The following is a 17,581-nucleotide window of genomic DNA, read 5'->3' as shown; positions in this document are numbered from 1 at the left end:
CTTTCACATGATTGATTTGTGACCAGAGTACTATCAAAATGCAGTTTACATTTTATTCAATAAATGTCAGTGCATTAAATGACTAAAATAATGCACTGTCAAATCACAAACCAAGAAAAGGGTAGAGCAGATTTTATTTGCATAGGCTTTTTCCATCAAACTACTAATGTATTAGTGAAGAGAAGTGACTGTAACCGTTACTCCACGTATCCTGCAATAACGTTGTCATAACCTTATCACAAAAGTGACAACATGCATGGCATGAAATAATTCAATATAAGCAAGGCTACATGAACATGCCTTCTTTTAATGCATAAATTCCTATGGTCGTATTATAGCAGGATACGGAGTGTTACCTAAGTGATGACAACCCATACTTACCAACACTGGAATGAAAGAAGTATACATGAAATAGACACGTGGTTTAACATCTAGAACGTTCAGCATAGAAGACTGAGCGCGATGCAGGCATAAATCTTGAGACTGGAGGCCTGACCATATGATACTCTTAAATTAGCGATATGGTTTCCATCGAGTCTTGGCTATGCCCACTGCATCAAATGACACACACACACATATGGTATTTTATCTGCCCATTTCGTTTGATATAACTGTATTTTAAGGAAATACACTATTGTTCAATCTATGCAATAAGTAAAATATTAAACAGGTGTGTGTGTGTGTGTGTGTGTGTAACATGCTATTGTATGCAGTGTAACTATTATATTTGACACTACCATATACAAAGCTGTTGGCATACAAATGAAAGGATATTCTATACATTTTTCTGTATATATTTACATTCTAGAGCAGCTTTAAGTGATCATGTACCTGACACTGATAGTCTTCTCACACAATTTTGCCAACCCTAACCAGAGATATTCTTTTGACATGGTGGACGCCTAACCAGACCAGGCCCCGGGTTTTCCCGATAGCGATGCAGTTTAGGCTTACGAATGTTAACGATGGATCGTTCCTATATATAACGACGAAAAAGTGCGTCGTTGGAGCATTTTTTGATACTGGTGGTGTCGAAACAAAGGCAGTGTTGCCCTTGGATCAGCATTCTCCATTCAAATTGTTCCACAATACGACGACGGATCAGCTCCGAGATATCACCATATGGCTGCAAGTATTGAGACGGCTTATTCCAATGCTGAGGCTACCCTATAATAATGCACAGTCATAGCTTTGGAACATCAGTGCGCACGTTACACATTAAATAGAGGCAAATTAGACGGCCTAAAATGAGCAAAATATAACTCAATGGAATTAACATGAAATTGATTTATATATTGGCCTATGTTGCCAACACATCTAGGTTTTCATTTGAAGGATATTTGTATCATTCGCTTCTATGTAACAATTGCAAATACATTGGAAACTTTGTAGTCAACTTCGTTCTGAAGTTATCGGCGGTCACAGATAAACATCCGGAGATCTTGTGTATAAACTGTAACGACGCACTTGGCTGTTCTACACGTGGTCTGAGGCAGCCGTTAAATAACATGCGTTAAATGCATCTTCAGTAACGATGGTTTTGGGAAACAACGCTCCTACGAAGGTTCTTACGATTAACTTAGCCACAAAATGCTTTTGGGAAACCGGGCCCAGCACAGTTCAGCTCGGCTCAGTGCGTGAAAAGCCATTGACAGTACATATAGGTGATCTACTGTGGCAAATGCTAGGAGAGAGTATGATAGCGTCTATTGAACCAACCAAGAGAACACATTCAGAAGCTGAATACACACAAGTTGAAAGTGATCACATAACCAGCTAAGGAACATAACACATCACCACATTACAATTGAATATCATTAAATGTCTTCATATTCAGCATATTTTTAACACTCAGATTGTTTGATGGTATCATTCTGTACAATATAAGTTTCCTATAACCTGTTGCATGCTATGTTTACAAACGACTATAAGAGCACTTAAATGGAGAAAGAGAGAGATCAGAAAAGTATCATTGGTTACCATTGGATGGATGCACATAGATATGCATGATGATGCGTTTTAAAGGGTGGCCAACCACTATTTAAACTATGAAGAGAGGAGTGAGCAAAGGTAGACAGTTATTTCACTAAGGCAAGACATCTCTCCCTCACCACACCTAACAGTCATTGACCTTGTCCCTTTTGGGTCACAAAATGTGATTTAAAAAAGTGACTTGGTTGACAGAGTTAAAGATGAGAAAACAGGCTAGTTCCTAGACTTGTATGATAAGAGATGCAGATATTGCCAGGCATAAGATGAAGTGAGTGCTGGGCTGGAACAAAAGCCTGCAGGTAGAGTGCTAGTGGCTCTCCCAGACCACATTGAGGCCTCAGAGGGTTGGAAAGAAGGTCCCTTTAGCCGTGGTAGATGCGTAGGTGCTGGGCGATGTTGCTGCGACACAAGGGGCAGGTCTGGAGGGCATCGCTGCACATCTGGCAACAGCACACGTGGCCACAGGGCAGGAAGATTACCTGAGACTGAGAGAGACACAATGAGAAGGAGACAGAATAAAATTGGAGTGTCTGAATGGAGTGGAGTGTCAATGTCTGCCTGCTTACCTCGGTCTCCATGCACACCACACACTCTGAGCTACCCGGGCCGTCTATGAGGCTGGGGGCTGAGGGGTTGACGGGGGTCAGTGGAGGGGTGGAGGTGGGTGTCTCGCCGGGGGCGCTGGGCAGAGAAGATGGTGACGGGACAGCTTCCTCTTCCTGTGGATCGGCCTTGCAGGCCCCTGGGGGAAGAGAGAGACAGAATTGGGTGACACAGTAATGCATAAAAAAAATGCATTTGTCGCACATTCTATCACCCCATAGTGCAGTAGATGACTTGTTTTAAGCAGAGTGTGTGCGTACCTTCAGAAGGCGCGGTGGGCTGCTCCCTGGCCCAGTTGAGAAGAGCCTTCTGAATACCCATCTCATTGATTCCCAGCTGGAAAAAAAGCATGCACATTATTTAAAAAAAATTCTCCAGAAATGTTTTAAAAATTCTACACTTCACTCAACTTTAGTTTGTGAGAAAACAAGCACTGAAGTGTACGATCTAAATCGCCGTGAAACATTTTCAATAACAAAACATATATTTTTTTACTGTTGTTTGAAGCTGGTGAACCAAAACCAAAAGTTGCTTTCAGTTTTAGTCCACCAGCTTCTAACAGCTGTAAAAACACATTTTTTGTTATTGAAAATATGTTTCACAGCGATTTAGATGGTACAATGATTCCCTACACTATTCAGTGATCGTTTTCTCACAAACTGAAATTGAATGAACAGTGTAGAATTTTAGCAACCAGGAAATTACCGATTTCCACTAGATAACACAGCCTCAAAGTCAGAACATTTTTCCCAGTTTGACAACAGATGCCGCTCCAGCAGGAGAAATCAATAGGTGAATATCACAGCCAATCACAACACTGGCAGGTAAGTAATACTGTGAAACACTATCATTCCACTATAACTACAGATTATGGACATTTTCTGAAATTACAATGTAAAAATATCCTATGTGTAGCACCTTTAAAACATGTTATGGAATTGCCATGTCTGTGTTGATTCCATGACACAAACTTAATTTTTACACACACCTTGCGGAGGTCTTTGGTGGTCATGTGGCGCAGGGCCTCGGAAGTGACTCTGTGGTGGGCCATGATGGGGAGATAGTGCTGGGCTGACAGCTTACATAGCAAACTGACAAGGTCACTCTCCACACCAACCTCCTGACACAGAGAGAGAAGAGTTTAGGTCAATTCAATATCTTTGGGGAGGGGGGACACAATTCAAAAAATAATCAAGGGACATTATCCTTCATTAAAGAACTCTTAATGCTTTGGAATTTATTCTGTGTATAATTTTTGGTAATATAAAAATAACATACGCCATTTAGCAGATGCTAATCGACTTTATTGAATGGGCTGCCCCAGCGGGAATCGAACCCACAATCCTGGTGCTGCAAGTGCCATGCTCTACCAACAGCCACACAGGTGGTGTATTATGGTGGTATAAGGTAGTGTAGCTACCTGCATGCGTAGCAACAGAGGCTTGGCGTCCAGCAGCCTCTGGTACTGGATCAGCCAGTAGTTCTGCTGGTTGGAGTCACTCTTCAGCTCCATCTCCTGGAGGACCTGTCTCAGCTCCACCTCTCTCTGGTCCTTCTCCTTCAGCAGCTGCTGCAGCAGGTCACTGAGAGCCGATCGCTGCTCCCACAGCACCTCCTGCAGGCACGCACGCACACACACGTCAGAGGAGAGCACTGGCAGTTCCTCATGCCAAAAAGAGTTCACCAGAGAAACTAAGAGAATATTTGGATAATAATCTATACGAATAATTAGTCACATACCGTCATGCATAATGCTGTGTAATGTCTTATCCATGCTCAACGCCCACACCCTGTCCTCTTCAAATAAGAGGCATGAAATGTACTCATGGCAGAATGACATGGAGGGGCTAAACCAAGGTAGAATATTCAAGGATAGAAGCCGGTGTAAGGACAGGATAGAAGCCGGTGTAAGGACAGGATAGAAGCCGGGGTTGGGACAGGATAGAAGCCGGTGTAGGTACAGGATAGAAGCCGGTGTAGGTACAGGATAGAAGCCGGTGTAGGTACAGGATAGAAGCCGGTGTAGGGACAGGATAGAAGCCGGGGTAGGGACAGGATGGAAGCCGGGGTAGGGACAGGATGAAAGCCGGTGTAGGGACAGGATAGAAGCCGGTGTAAGGACAGGATAGAAGCCGGTGTAAGGACAGGATAGAAGCCGGGTTAAGGACAGGATAGAAGCCGGGTTAAGGACAGGATAGAAGCCGGGTTAAGGACAGGATAGAAGCCGGGTTAAGGACAGGATAGAAGCCGGGTTAAGGACAGGATAGAAGCGAGGGGGATCTAGTTTTGTAGTGTACGTAAAATAGTCATGACATATTCTCGTCATTTAGCAGACACTCTTTATCTAGAGCGACTTACAGATGCAATTTCGGTTAAGTGCTTTGCTTAAGGGCATAGACAGATTTTCACGTAGTCGGCTCAGGGATTCGAACCAGCAACCACTAACGCTCTTAACCGCTAGGCTACATGTCAGTGATGTCAAACTATTTGCTAATATCTATGACGTACCTGCAGGTTCTCAGCGTCCAGATTGTGTCTCTTAACCTCCAGTTTAGTCAGCTGCATTAACTCTCCTTCTATTAGCCTGATCTAGAAACATATGAACATAACAGGGAGGTGAGCTGGAGGCTCCGGCAGCAAACTCGGTAGGGGGATGATGGCATGTAATGCAAAAAGCACTGGGGTTAATGGAAACCGCATGATTCTACCTTCAGACAAGCGGTCTTCCCCAAACATAAAAACAACAGAAAAGGCTGTGTGGGATCAGCTGTTAGTGATGGGCTGGAACAAAAGCCTACACTCCCAGTTGGTTTCCACAGCCCAAAGTTTGTCTAAACCTTGATATTCAACGTGTGTGATTGAATGATACAGACGTCATAGTGGAGATGTTCAAAAATGATTACAAATAAATAATGTCGTCCAGGGTCTATAGATCTAACACAGGACTAATACACCTGCGTATTGCCAGAGTTGTTGAATAGTGTGTAGTATTCCTGATAATGATATAAACATTGAATGTGTGTAATATTGAAAGACACTGAATTCATACTGAATGTTATATAAAATGACACTGAATTCATACTGAATGCATGTTGACGGTGTGTTACCACAGGTACCTGTTGTTGGATGTAGCCGTGCACACTGTCCTTCTGCAGCTGCAGTGCCTGGAAGGCTGCCTTCTGCATCTCCTCCTGTAGAGGGCCACAGAGAGTAACTAATGGCAGCTCATTCAACTGGGCTGGGTTTCCCTGTTTACCACGATTTACAATGGAGTTGAGCGGCGACTTGTGTGGGCAAACTAGAGATCTAACATCACATAGAACGATGTTGTTTCATCAAAAACTTTCAGCACCCAAAGAATAGCCTGCATTTACACAGGACAATGTCCAGTCTGACCACCACCAGTCACTGCTCAACTCCACTGTAAATCGTGGAGTTGAGTTTAGTCGGCTACCTGTTTCTATACTCTTTCCAACGTATGATCCAACCTTACCAAAGTGCAATGTCAGTACCAAGTGTTTCATGTAACACTAGACATTCTCACTAGCTTGTGAAAATATTGTAAATCTTTGTTTACTATCTATCTGTTTGTGACGGACATAGCAGTAAATATATATTTTACCTCCTGTAGGATACAAGCGATGGCTTTGGATTTGTCTAGCTGCTGGAGCGAAAGCACCTGATCGAACTTCCTGTCCTGACTCTCCAGACTACAACGAGAGGAGAGAGGAAGCAAGGTGGACATGCGTTTCTAAACAGGAACCTCCCACAAAAATAAAGTGCTCACAGAGAACTAGACCAAACAATATCTCATTGATAAAGTGTGTGTGTGCGTGCTTTGATTTTACTATCCTTATGGGGACCAGAAGTCCTCAAGGACAGTAAAACAAGAAAAATTCTGCCAAGAATTTCGCTAGTCCCCACAAGGAAAAAAAGCTATTTTAGACTGGGGTTATGTTTAGGGTTAGGATTAGAATTAAGAGTTGGGGTTAAAATTAGGGTTAGGAAAATAGATTTTTGAAAAGGGAATCAATTGTTTGGTCCCCACAAGGATAGTAAAACAAACGTGTGTGTCTGTGTGTACTGACCTCCTGCAGGCCTCAGTGACCAGACTCTGTCTGCGTGAGTCACTGGCTTCCTGCATCAGACGCATAGAGCAGCTCTCAGACAACATCTTCTGCATGGCCACTGGAGAGAGAAAGAGAGAGAGGAGACAAGGAAAAACAAAGATAAGACTTTGAGAGACCCCATTCCTTATGCTAATTGAAATCCGTTCAGAGGTTATAGCTTCAATCCACATTGCCCTCCTTCCAAACTTGCTCTTGACTTTTTCTTGAAGTCTACATTTCCCATGCTCACCTGCTACCTCTCTCTTCCTGAGTGAGTTGGTCTCTTCTTGTGTGATGGCCGTCAGATGCTCCATCCGTATCCTGCACAGAATAAGGGAAAGAAAGACATCTCACACTGCAACAATTCTTTTTCAGCAGTATTCCGTTTTAATATTTTTTTTATTTTAATACATATTCTAGAAGGAAATTCTGCACTGCAGCTTCCATTTGGCACTGTTCGTAAATAGTCTGTCTATTTGGAATATGAGTCAGATCGTTGAGTACCTCAGTCAGTGTAAGAGCTGTAATCTTTTTAGCTTCTAGGATCATAGATGGATTGCTCCAGTAAGGGTGGATCGATAAGAAAGGCTCTCTCCCACTTACCGGTCCTGCTCCAACTGTTGGAGAAACTCTGCACTTTTTCTTTGTCTGAAAAGACACACACAACCACACAGTCAATCAGAGATGGAGTTAAGTCCAGAGCGCTTGAGACCCACGCCCAGCCTCTCAAGACCCATGTTGCAGTCCAAATTGCACCCTATATAGTGCACTTCTCTTGGTCAAAAGTAGTACACTACATAGGGAATAGGGTGCCATTTGGATGCAGAGCCAAGTGCCCAGCTGCCACATTAGTGAACCAAGGTACCCTGGCAATTGTGTGCTATGTCACCCCTATTTAGCCACAGAAAACTGACAAAAATATGTATTGGGTAAAGTTTAGTACCAACAACATGGTCTTGTTTGAGACCTTTAGCTGAGACGGAGACCCAGACTGCATTTATGTGGTCTCAAGACCAAGACATCAAGATCAATGATACATTTCAACAAATGTCATCAACCATTATTTTTAGAATCTTGAACACATCTCCTTTTTCCTGCATCTCATTGCCAGGTTTACTCATAATAAAAGTGGACAAACGTGCGCACCCCCCTCCTCGCTCTCGCTCTAGTCCTCACCGTTTGTTGTCCAGTAGCAGGTTGCTGATGCGGTTAGCGATGCCCGTCTCGGCCTGGCGGACCTTACCCAGAATCCTCTGCCTCTCAACCTCCTGGAACCTCTGCTGCACTGACACGCCTAGCTCCAGACGCTCCTGCTCCTGGAGAGGGGAAGAAGACATTACTACCTACCGCCGTTGTGCCCTTGAGCAAGGCACTTTACCCCGAAGTGCTCCAGAGGCGCTGCTGTGTACTGTGACAGCAAAAATAAATAATATCTGTGCAAATGCACCAATAAAGCAATTATTGTATGTCAACTTTTAATAGGACAATGAAAGTCTGCTTTGAAAATAAATATTTCATTATTAAACCCAACACGTTTCAGCAAATGCCTTCATCAATGTATGACCTGTAGAGGGGAAGAGAAGTGCTGAGGCAGGGAGTAAAGGATTGGCCAGCTCAACTCTACATTCTCTGACATATAGTAATAGGGCAGTGGTATTGAAACTTTTTCAGCCGAGAACCAATTTCTTCCGCTAGAGTTCTGGGGACCCCATTATTTCCCCAAAAAAATTCTCACGACTTCACCCCAAATCTAATGACACAATCTTGAAAATCGGTACATTCAGATTTTACATCAACAAATAACATCTCTTATCAAAATGTAAAGAAACCAATAAATACATTTACTCAATAAACAGTGCCTTCGGAAAGTATTCAGACCCCTTAACTTTTTCCACATTGTCGGGTTACAGCCTTATTATAAAATGTATTAAAGTTTTTTCCCCCCTCATCAATCTACACACAATACCCTATAATGACAAAGCAAAAACTGGTTTATAGGCATTTTTGCTAATTTATTAAAAATAAACTGAAATATCAAACTTACTTAAGTATTCAGACACTTAGTACTTTGTTGAAGCACCTTTGGCAGCGATTACAGCCTTGAGTCTTCTTGGGTATGACGCTACAAGCTTGGCACACCTGTATTTGGGGAGTTTCTCCCATTATTCTCTGCAGCTCCTTTCGAGCTCTGTTAGGTTGGATGGGGAGCGTTGCTGCACAGCTATTTTCAGTCTCTCCAGAGATGTTTGATTGTGTTCAAGTCCGGGCTCTGGCTGATCCACTCAAGGACATTCAGAGTCTTGTCCCGAAGTCACTCCTGCGTGGTCTTGGCTGTGTGCTTAAGGTCATTGTTTTGTTGGAAGCTGAACCTTTGCCCCAGTCCGAGGTCCTGAGTGCTCTGGAGCAGGTTTTCATCAAGGATCTCCCTGTAATTTTCTCCGTTCATCTTTGCCTCGATCCTGACTAGTCTCCAGTCCTTGCCGCTGAAAAACATCCCCACAACATGATGCTGCCACCACCACCATGCTTCACCGTAGGGATGGTGCCAGGTTTCCTCCAGACATGACGCTTGGCATTCAGGCCAAAGAGTTCATTCTTGGCTTCATCAGACCAAAGAATCTTGTTTCTCATGGTCTGAGAGTCTTTAGGTTCCTTTTGGGAAACTCCAAGTGGGCTGTCATGTGCCTTTGACTGAGGAGTGGCTTCTGTCTGGCCACTCTACCAGAAAGGCCTGATTGGTGGAGTGCTGCAGAGATGGGTGTCCTTCTGGAGGGTTCTCCCATCTCCACATATGAGCTCTGTCAGAGTGACCATCGGGTTCTTGGTCACCTCCCTGACCGGGTGGCCAGCTCTAGGAAGAGTCTTGGTGGTTCCAAACATGTTCCATTTAAGAATGATGGAGGCCACTGTGCTCTTGGGGACCTTCAATGCTGCAGATTTTTTTTTGCTACCCTTCCCCAGATCTGTGCCTGAACACAATCCTGTCTCAGAGCTCTACGGACAATTCCTTTGACCTCATGGCTTGGTTTTTGCTCTGACATGCACTGTCAACTGTGGGACCTTATATAGACAGGTATGTGCCTTTCCAAATCATGTCCAATTAATTGAATTTACCACAGGTGGACTCCAATCAAGTCGTAGAAACATCTCAAAGATGATCAATGGCAACAGGATGCACCTGAGCTCAATTTTGTGGGTGGGGTTATATCCTGCCTGTTTGGCCCTGTCCGGGGGTATCATCGGATGGGGCCACAGTGTCTTCTGATCCCTCCTGTCTCAGCCTCCAGTATTTATGCTGCAGTAGTTTATGTGTCGGGGGGCTAGGGTCAGTCTGTTACATCTGGAGTATTTCTCTTGTCTTATCCGGTGTCCTGTGTGTATTTAAATATGCTCTCTCTAATTCTCTCTTTCTGTCTTTCTCTCGGAGGACCTGAGCCCTAGGACCATGCCTCAGGACTACCTGGTATGATGACTCCTTGCTGTCCCCAGTCCACCTGGCCGTGCTGCTGCTCCAGTTTCAACTGTTCTGCCTGCGGCTATGGAACCCTGACCTGTTCACCGGACGTGCTTGTTGCACCCTCGACAACTACTATGATTATTATTATTTGACCATGCTGGTCATTTATGAACATTTTAACAATTTAACATCTTGACTATGTTCTGTTATAATATCCACCCTGCACAGCCAGAAGAGGACTGGCCACCCCTCATAGCCTGGTTCCTCTCTAGGTTTCTTCCTAGGTTTTTGGCCTTTCTAGGGAGTTTTTCCTAGGGAGTTTTTCCTAGCCACCGTGCTTCTTTCACATGCTTTGCTTGCTGTTTGGGGTTTTAGGCTGGGTTTCTGTACAGCACTTTGAGAATATCAGCTCATGTACGAACGGCTATATAAAAATACATTTGATTTGATTTGAATTTTGAGTATCATAGCAAAGGGTCTGAATACTTATTAAAAATAAAAAACAGATACCTTATTTACATAAATTTGCAAACCTTTTTAAAAACCTTTTTCGCTTTGTCTTTATGGGGTGTTGTGTGTAGATTGATGAGGAAATTGTTTTATTTAATCCATTTTAGAATAAGGTTATAACGTAACAAAATGTGAAAAAAGTCAAGAGGTCTGAATTATTTCCGAAGGCACTGTATATCTATATATTTTTGTGCGACACCATTAGGGGTCAAGACCCCGACTCTGAATACCACTGTAGTAAGGCATATGTAGTCTTATACTAAATTAAGTTCTAATGAAGGCTGCCACTGAACGCTAAAGACTATTATGGGCTTTCCAAGGGTCTTTACAATGACTGTGATGGTTGCTATATTAGAGATGTTGTGTCTGTGTGGTGCGTGTGTGTGTGAGCCCAGCAGTCACCTGTCTGACAGACAGCAGGATGTTCTCCTTGTGGGAGTTGTTCATGAGGAGGAGCTGGTGGTGCTCCTTCTGCTTCTCTTCCAGCTGACGCTCAAATGCCAGTTTCTCCTGGTGCTTCTGCTCCTGTGTGTGTGTGTGTGTGTGTGTGTGTGTGTGTGTGTGTGTGTGTGTGTGTGTGTGTGTGTGTGTGTGTGTGTGTGTGTGGAGACAAAGAAAGAAAGTGATAGAGACTGTCATTAACTCTGAGTCATCAACCATTGAGTGACAATAAAAAGTGATTAAAAAGTCTCCTACAGTACCTTTCTCTTCTCAAAGTCATTGAACTTACTCTGCAAATGGAGAGACAGGGAAACAAGCGGTGTAATCAGTCAGACAGTTATGACAATAAATCATTACCAATGAGATTGTCATGGTGTGTGTGTCCGTCTCATGGTGTGTGTCCGTAAAAGAATGAGAGAGAGAGAGCTCCTTCATGGCTCTGTGAAAGGTTGGTGTATGTTCCTCTCTAAAATGGTCCTTGCTACTCCACAGAACTAAGATGGCTGCAAGGTGACAGCCCAGGCCAGCACTCACCTGCCAGGCCACCTCCAGGCTGTCCACATTGTCCGGGCTCTGCTTCCCTGAGTCACTCTCCAGCACGGGCAGCAGGAACTGAGACGAGGGGCAGTACTCCTCCCCCAGCTCTGTCAAAACACACACAAACACACAGAGACAGATGAGACAAAGTGTGTAAATGAGTGGGTAGAAGTGAGTACTGACTGAATTTCCTCTGGCTTGACTAGGGACTTCCTTATACTTATCATGTCATGTTCTGATGCCATTTTCTTGTAAACTGAGCAAGTTTGTTTGGGGTGTCTGAATCAGTTGTCCTGAAGTTATGGAATAACTGCACTGTTTTATAGTACAGTAGGGACCACATGTCTACATTGCAATTCCACCAAAATTGTCTGACTAAAACTATACTAATAGTACTTTTCTAACTCACCAGTGCAGAGGAACCGTTGGATGTCCTCAGTCCCCATGGTGCACACCGAGGCAGGGGGGTAGGACATCAGAGCAGCGTCCAGGGTCAGGCTCTGGTGTGACAACACACAGACCGGTTGTTAACAGCATACAGAATGTAAATGAGTGTTATTACAATAAAGCAACATTCCTTCTGGCAATGTACGAGTACACACACACCTCTAGAGTGCGTGCCAGAGCCAGGTCCCGGGGTAACTCCCTCACACTGTTCTCACTCAGGTCAAGTGTGCGCAGGCTGCTCATACGGCCCACAGAGGTAGGCAGCTGACTTAGACAATTACCTATGGCGGAAGATAAAGTACTTTACAAACACACACAATGCCATACAGACAGACACATACACCAACAAATCCATATCCTATTCAAACAATGTCAAAATCCATGCATCCTTTTCCTGAATAAAATATACTTCCTAAGTTGGCTTCCCCTGGAAGGCTACCCCATTCAGACCAAAGGTAAACAAACCTTTCACATTGAGGGTCTGCAGAAGTCTGAGATCCCCAATGGAGTCCGGCAGGGCCTTGATCTGGTTATTTTCTATATTCAGCACCTAAGCGGAGGATTCAAAATGGCAGCGGGTGAGCATCCATTTAGGTACAGTATGTTTCCATTGATATCCTTCTGATATTAATGCTAGAATCCTTATTTGCTACATCCATTTTTGCACTTAAATATTAATGATATATACTCATTGATTCTTAAAGAATAACTTCTAAATGCCTCAGTTTAGTTCAACTGTCGTACACCATCGGAACACAAAATATAAACTTGTTTAACTCCAATGTTTGTAAGTAACGTAAATGTAAACAAACACTGAATAGCCTCAGAATATGGTGAAAACTATACATTTGATATTCATGGATGGTCATTCCTTGCATCCATAGCTCTGTCTATGACTGTGAGAGTGGTTACATTTCTCCAGCACCATCACTCAGCTTTTTAGCGAAACGGGATGGGAGCACAATTTCTTAATATTTCATTTAAGGATTCTAGCTTGAAAGGCTATTATATGTATAATGATCTGACCTGCAGGGATGCCAGTTGCCCTATGTCGTCAGGGAGGGTGGTCAGCATGTTCTCGTGCAAATCCAACACCTATGAGAAATGGACAGGGAGAGCGGGAAGGGCAAGGATGTACCTCGTTGGAAGGAGTCATCTGATTGAATGTTTTCTGAATCATGCAGGTAGTTATGGGTAAGTCATTGACTAACTAACCCCTTATGCTTATTAGGTCAAACACAACTGATCAAATGTAAATCTAGTCAACAAAAAAATACTAGTGCCTTCAACTCGTAATATCACTACATTAACATAGTGATCAACTAATAACAGGTATTCATTTTGAAAAAGACAGTATACTGAATGGAATTTCTAATGTTAGTTTTTTTCCAACGTAATGACTGTATAGTGATGTGTTTGATTTGTCCTTTGTGCTCATCCAGTACATGTCTTGCCCTATCTAATACTACCAGTGTCTAATGTAATGCTCCCTTTGTCCATACCTCGCTTCTTTAGTCCTGTGATGTTTTAGTCCTGTGCAATGTGCAGTGTCCTATGCAATGCTTAGGCCTAATGTGTCCTATACAGGCTAGGTAATGCCTACTTTGTCCAATGCAATGTTTTGTCTTCAAACCTTTAGTGTGACCAGAAAGTTGATGCAACAGCCTTTGGGCACCATGGACTTCAGCTGGTTTCCATGGAGAATGAAGACCTTGGTAGAGCAAAGAGACACATAGATATGCATATTATTGGCTTACCAGTGTTCTAAAGAGCAACACTTCTGCACTTTGTAACCTATAAGCCTGAGATTAGGTCAATTCCATTCAGTAAATTCAGAAAGTGATATTAAATTCATCAAGTTCCTTTATCGACCCAGACTTCCACATATAATTGGTAGTCTTACCTTCTTCTGTAGCACCTTGCATATGGAGAAGGCACTGGTTGGAACCTGGGCAGAGGGGACACCAGACAGATGTTTTACTCTTCATGTCAACAAGACGATCCATGTTATCTAATAGTACATGATGCTGATAGTACTGCTGTCATTTCAGAGATTAGATTTTACTTTGAAGAACTTGGTATACTTCAAGGCACACATGGAACTTTTAGTGTTGACTAGACTACAAGATAGCCCACAAAAAGATTATTACATTCTCCTGTCCTCCATTTTCAACATGACTTGAACGTTAATGTATCATTAATACTTGCTATACTACACATCTATGCAAATGTGTAGGCCTACATCACACTTACCTCTGTGAGCTCACAAGCGGAGATGTCCAGAATGTCACCAGCCCCTACTTCTTTAGACTGCCAAAACAAAAAAGATGTCAATGCAAGATGTCAGTATGGATCAAGGAGGGTATTCTGATCTGGTGCATAGAAGAGGGCATGTCCACTCATTGTTTTGCTTTCCCAAAGGTGATTTGATTAATCAATTTTAAGGTTATAAAAGAAGAAAAAAAAAATTGACCCACATTGTCTTCGGCAGTTTGGACATTCCCTTTTTTGTATGCATTCCTTTTGTCCAGCTACTGTTATTATGTTTGATGTGCATTAAAAACCCTTTTTTTGTAATATTTGAATTTAGACCTCAAGGAATGCAGTACTGCTAGTTCTTTTCTCCCTCCAAGTTAATTATGTGTCTAGAGAGTCCACTTACCAGGGCCTATATTCACAATGTACTGACCTAGGATCAGTTTTATTTTATTTATTTGCACACAAGAGAAAACATAACAATATGATGAGCGTTTAAAAGGCAAATGAAAAGAGCATGTGCAGGAGAGGTAGAAAACCCAGAGGCTTGTAAGGCCCTTTCAAGTTATTATAAAACAACTTGAAACAGTTCAGCTTTTTAGATCATAATGAACAAGACATGGGGGACCTGATCATAGATCAGCACTCCTACTGTGAGACACATTGTAAATTCAGGCCCTGTTGTCCCAGGTCGGAATCAGTCCCTGTCAAGAGGGGGAGCATGAAAACCAAAAGTGCTGCTGACTTCAATGCCCGGATTACTCACATACTCAGAGAAATAAAGCTCCTACCAGGCACAGCTGATACTCCAGACGCTTCTTGGAGTCCTCACTGGGCTTCCTCTTTCTGAAGAACAGAGGCATCCTGATGCCTGTCTGTCCTTCTGCCAGTCTGTCTGTCTATATATCTGTCTTTCTGTCTGTATGAGGCTGAATTTGTGCCCCCTCCTCTCGGGTATTGAACTCCGAGCAGAGGGCAGATTGCTTGAGGTTTGAAATTACCAGTGTGGAGAAATCATTCTCAATACTGTAGAATAGAAAAATACATTGTTAAGGTTCACATAACCAGTTTTCAGCTTACTCTCGTTTAGGAGTCATTGTCAATACATAAGTTAGGCCTAAGAACAATATAAAGACACAGAAACACAAAAAACAACAAAATCACAACACGTGATGTTGCCAAAATACGCTACTGTATCAACAAAACATTACAGTTGTCGTATCTAAAGGTTAGAAGGACTTCTAGCTAGCTAGTTTAGCCAGCTGAATGCCTCTATATAGTACAGCTAGCTAATTTAGCTAGCAACAATCCTGTTGACAAAGCAAATTCTTCCAATGATGTATGCTAGCTACTTAAAGTAAGCTAACATTAGCTAGCTAACAAGTTACCACAGTTTTCTAATGTATGATTTAACTGGCTAACTAACGTTAGCTTTCGGTTTAGTCATTTTTGACAAACCTTTAACTAGAAACGACTAGTTTTGGGATAAATCCGAGTTGGAGTCTGAATATAACGTTGAGTACGCAGGTCGATGCTCCGATAGAGACATATAGTTTGCTGTTTTATTTGATGGTTCTTCTGTTTGTCTGTTTTTGTTTAGTGTTCCTGTTGTCAAATGAGTTCTGCCCAAAGGGCGGATTCGATTATGCTGAACCGCTGGGCACCGGGCATAAACTGGTCACGTTATCGGGCCAAAACGGGGAGAGAGGCGTGCCCTTATCAAATCGAACAGTAATCAGCATCGCTCCGTCATTTTGGCAACATGGTGCATCGTCCAGAAACATACAACATCTCTTTTACATTAAATACATGTTTGAATTGTCTATTTTTCCATTGCTAAAGCATATAAGCGTTTTGGGAAAACACAGAATCCTAGTAACTAAGTCACTTTGGTTTTGAGTAGATTTCGCAGTGACTTTGAACGGGGATTTAGAAACCCGGACGAGAGCCGCCCTATGAAACTCCCAATCACGGCCGGTTGTGATACAGACTGGATTCGAACCAGGGTGTCTGTAGTGACGCCTCTAGCACTGAGTCGCAGTGAAGAGCCCACACAGAAGCCAGACCAATGGATCATTGGTCCAGGGTCCGTGCTATCCGGAATCCTTCAGACGTCCCTATGCCATTGAAGTTGACATTTTAAATGGTAAGGGTAACACATCGGATTACGTTATGGTAAGGGCAAAGATTTGTATAACTAAAACAAGATAGACCACAGCCCGTCGTTTCAAATAGGAACAAATAGTGGGCAGAACAAGCAAGGTGGTGGGCAGAGCCAAGCGACATCCTATTGGCATGTTCTAGTACACGTCTGCATATGTCCGTTAGGGAACGCATACTCCGTGAAGTGCGCGTGTGCAAAATCATAATTCGCCAATTCACTCCTAAATAACGCCATTTTGTAAAACTTTGACAAAGGGTAAATTCTACAAAACATAGTCCACTCTGTGCATAACATATTTTAGTTTTGGGAACAGAAAATTGTATTGAGATCAAATGTTTCGTCGATGAGAAAATGTGCATAATGTCGTCCAAAATCCATCTCGTTCCATCTTCTCCCACTGCCGACCACTAGGCTTCCTTGGTAGTGAGTGGAAACAGTCTTCTTCTTCTTCTTCTTCTTCTTCTTCTTCTTCTTCTTCTACTATGAGGTTTAACGGCGGTTGGCACCAAATGTCTTGCCTTACCGCCACCTACTAGACTGGAGTACAACTCCCTTATACTTTGCTTGAATTTTTTTTATACTAAATAAATACCTTACCATCTAACACTACACTCACTAATTTCAAAATTATATAAAATACAATTAACACCACCCTACTCCATTAATTACATGTATTTATTCCTACCTCATGCCAATCCTGAAAGGATGGGACATCACCACTTAACACACCCCGTAACTCTTCTGACGTCAAGTCTCGCAAACCCAAATACCTCTGCAGCTGCCACCACAACCTCAATTTTCTACGACTTCTGTTCCATCCCTACGGTACAGTTGAGTGGAAACGCCAAGCGGATGCTTCAGATTTATACATCCGGTGAAATATCTGTCTCATCGTTCAGTCTGTGGTATGGGTAAGAGTAAACGCATGGTTTAGGGTAGGGACGTCCCAAGAATCCCAAATAGTACTGACCATTGGGTGATTGTTGTCTAAAAAGGTGCCTCAGCTCATCAACTGTGTGAATGACGTACAGACATGACAGAGCGTCATTTCAGCCAAATCTCGCG

At 42.9% G+C, this 17,581-nt stretch overlaps 1 protein-coding gene across 2 annotated transcripts; it reads right to left on the bottom strand.

Moving 5' to 3' along the window:
* Positions 1 to 117: 117 nt before the first annotated feature.
* Positions 118 to 17,392, bottom strand: lrsam1 (leucine rich repeat and sterile alpha motif containing 1). Of its 2 annotated transcripts, none has more exons than XM_014142470.3 (24): positions 17,202 to 17,392; positions 15,144 to 15,378; positions 14,350 to 14,406; positions 14,000 to 14,044; positions 13,730 to 13,807; positions 13,123 to 13,191; positions 12,562 to 12,646; positions 12,256 to 12,377; positions 12,059 to 12,149; positions 11,647 to 11,756; positions 11,373 to 11,402; positions 11,074 to 11,196; positions 7,881 to 8,020; positions 7,308 to 7,352; positions 6,955 to 7,025; positions 6,684 to 6,783; positions 6,218 to 6,305; positions 5,712 to 5,786; positions 5,104 to 5,184; positions 4,016 to 4,210; positions 3,584 to 3,715; positions 2,856 to 2,931; positions 2,559 to 2,734; positions 118 to 2,477 (listed from the first exon to the last, which is right to left on the bottom strand). In XM_014142470.3, exons 2-24 carry the CDS (start codon positions 15,213 to 15,215, stop codon positions 2,355 to 2,357), a joined length of 2,184 nt encoding a protein of 727 aa, XP_013997945.1. In that variant the 5' UTR covers positions 15,216 to 15,378; positions 17,202 to 17,392; the 3' UTR covers positions 118 to 2,354. The 2 variants fall into 2 exon arrangements, with proteins under 2 accessions (XP_013997945.1, XP_013997936.1); XM_014142461.3 differs by lacking the exon at positions 17,202 to 17,392 and adding an exon at positions 15,811 to 16,955.
* Between the last annotated feature and the right edge of the window lie 189 nt (positions 17,393 to 17,581).

The sequence above is a fragment of the Salmo salar genome, chromosome 01, assembly GCF_965601325.2.
Source record: "Salmo salar chromosome 01, fSalSal1, whole genome shotgun sequence".
Taxonomy (NCBI): Eukaryota; Metazoa; Chordata; class Actinopteri; order Salmoniformes; family Salmonidae; genus Salmo; species Salmo salar.
Note: the sequence above shows the minus strand (reverse complement) of the source record. Positions and strands in the feature narration are given on the sequence as shown.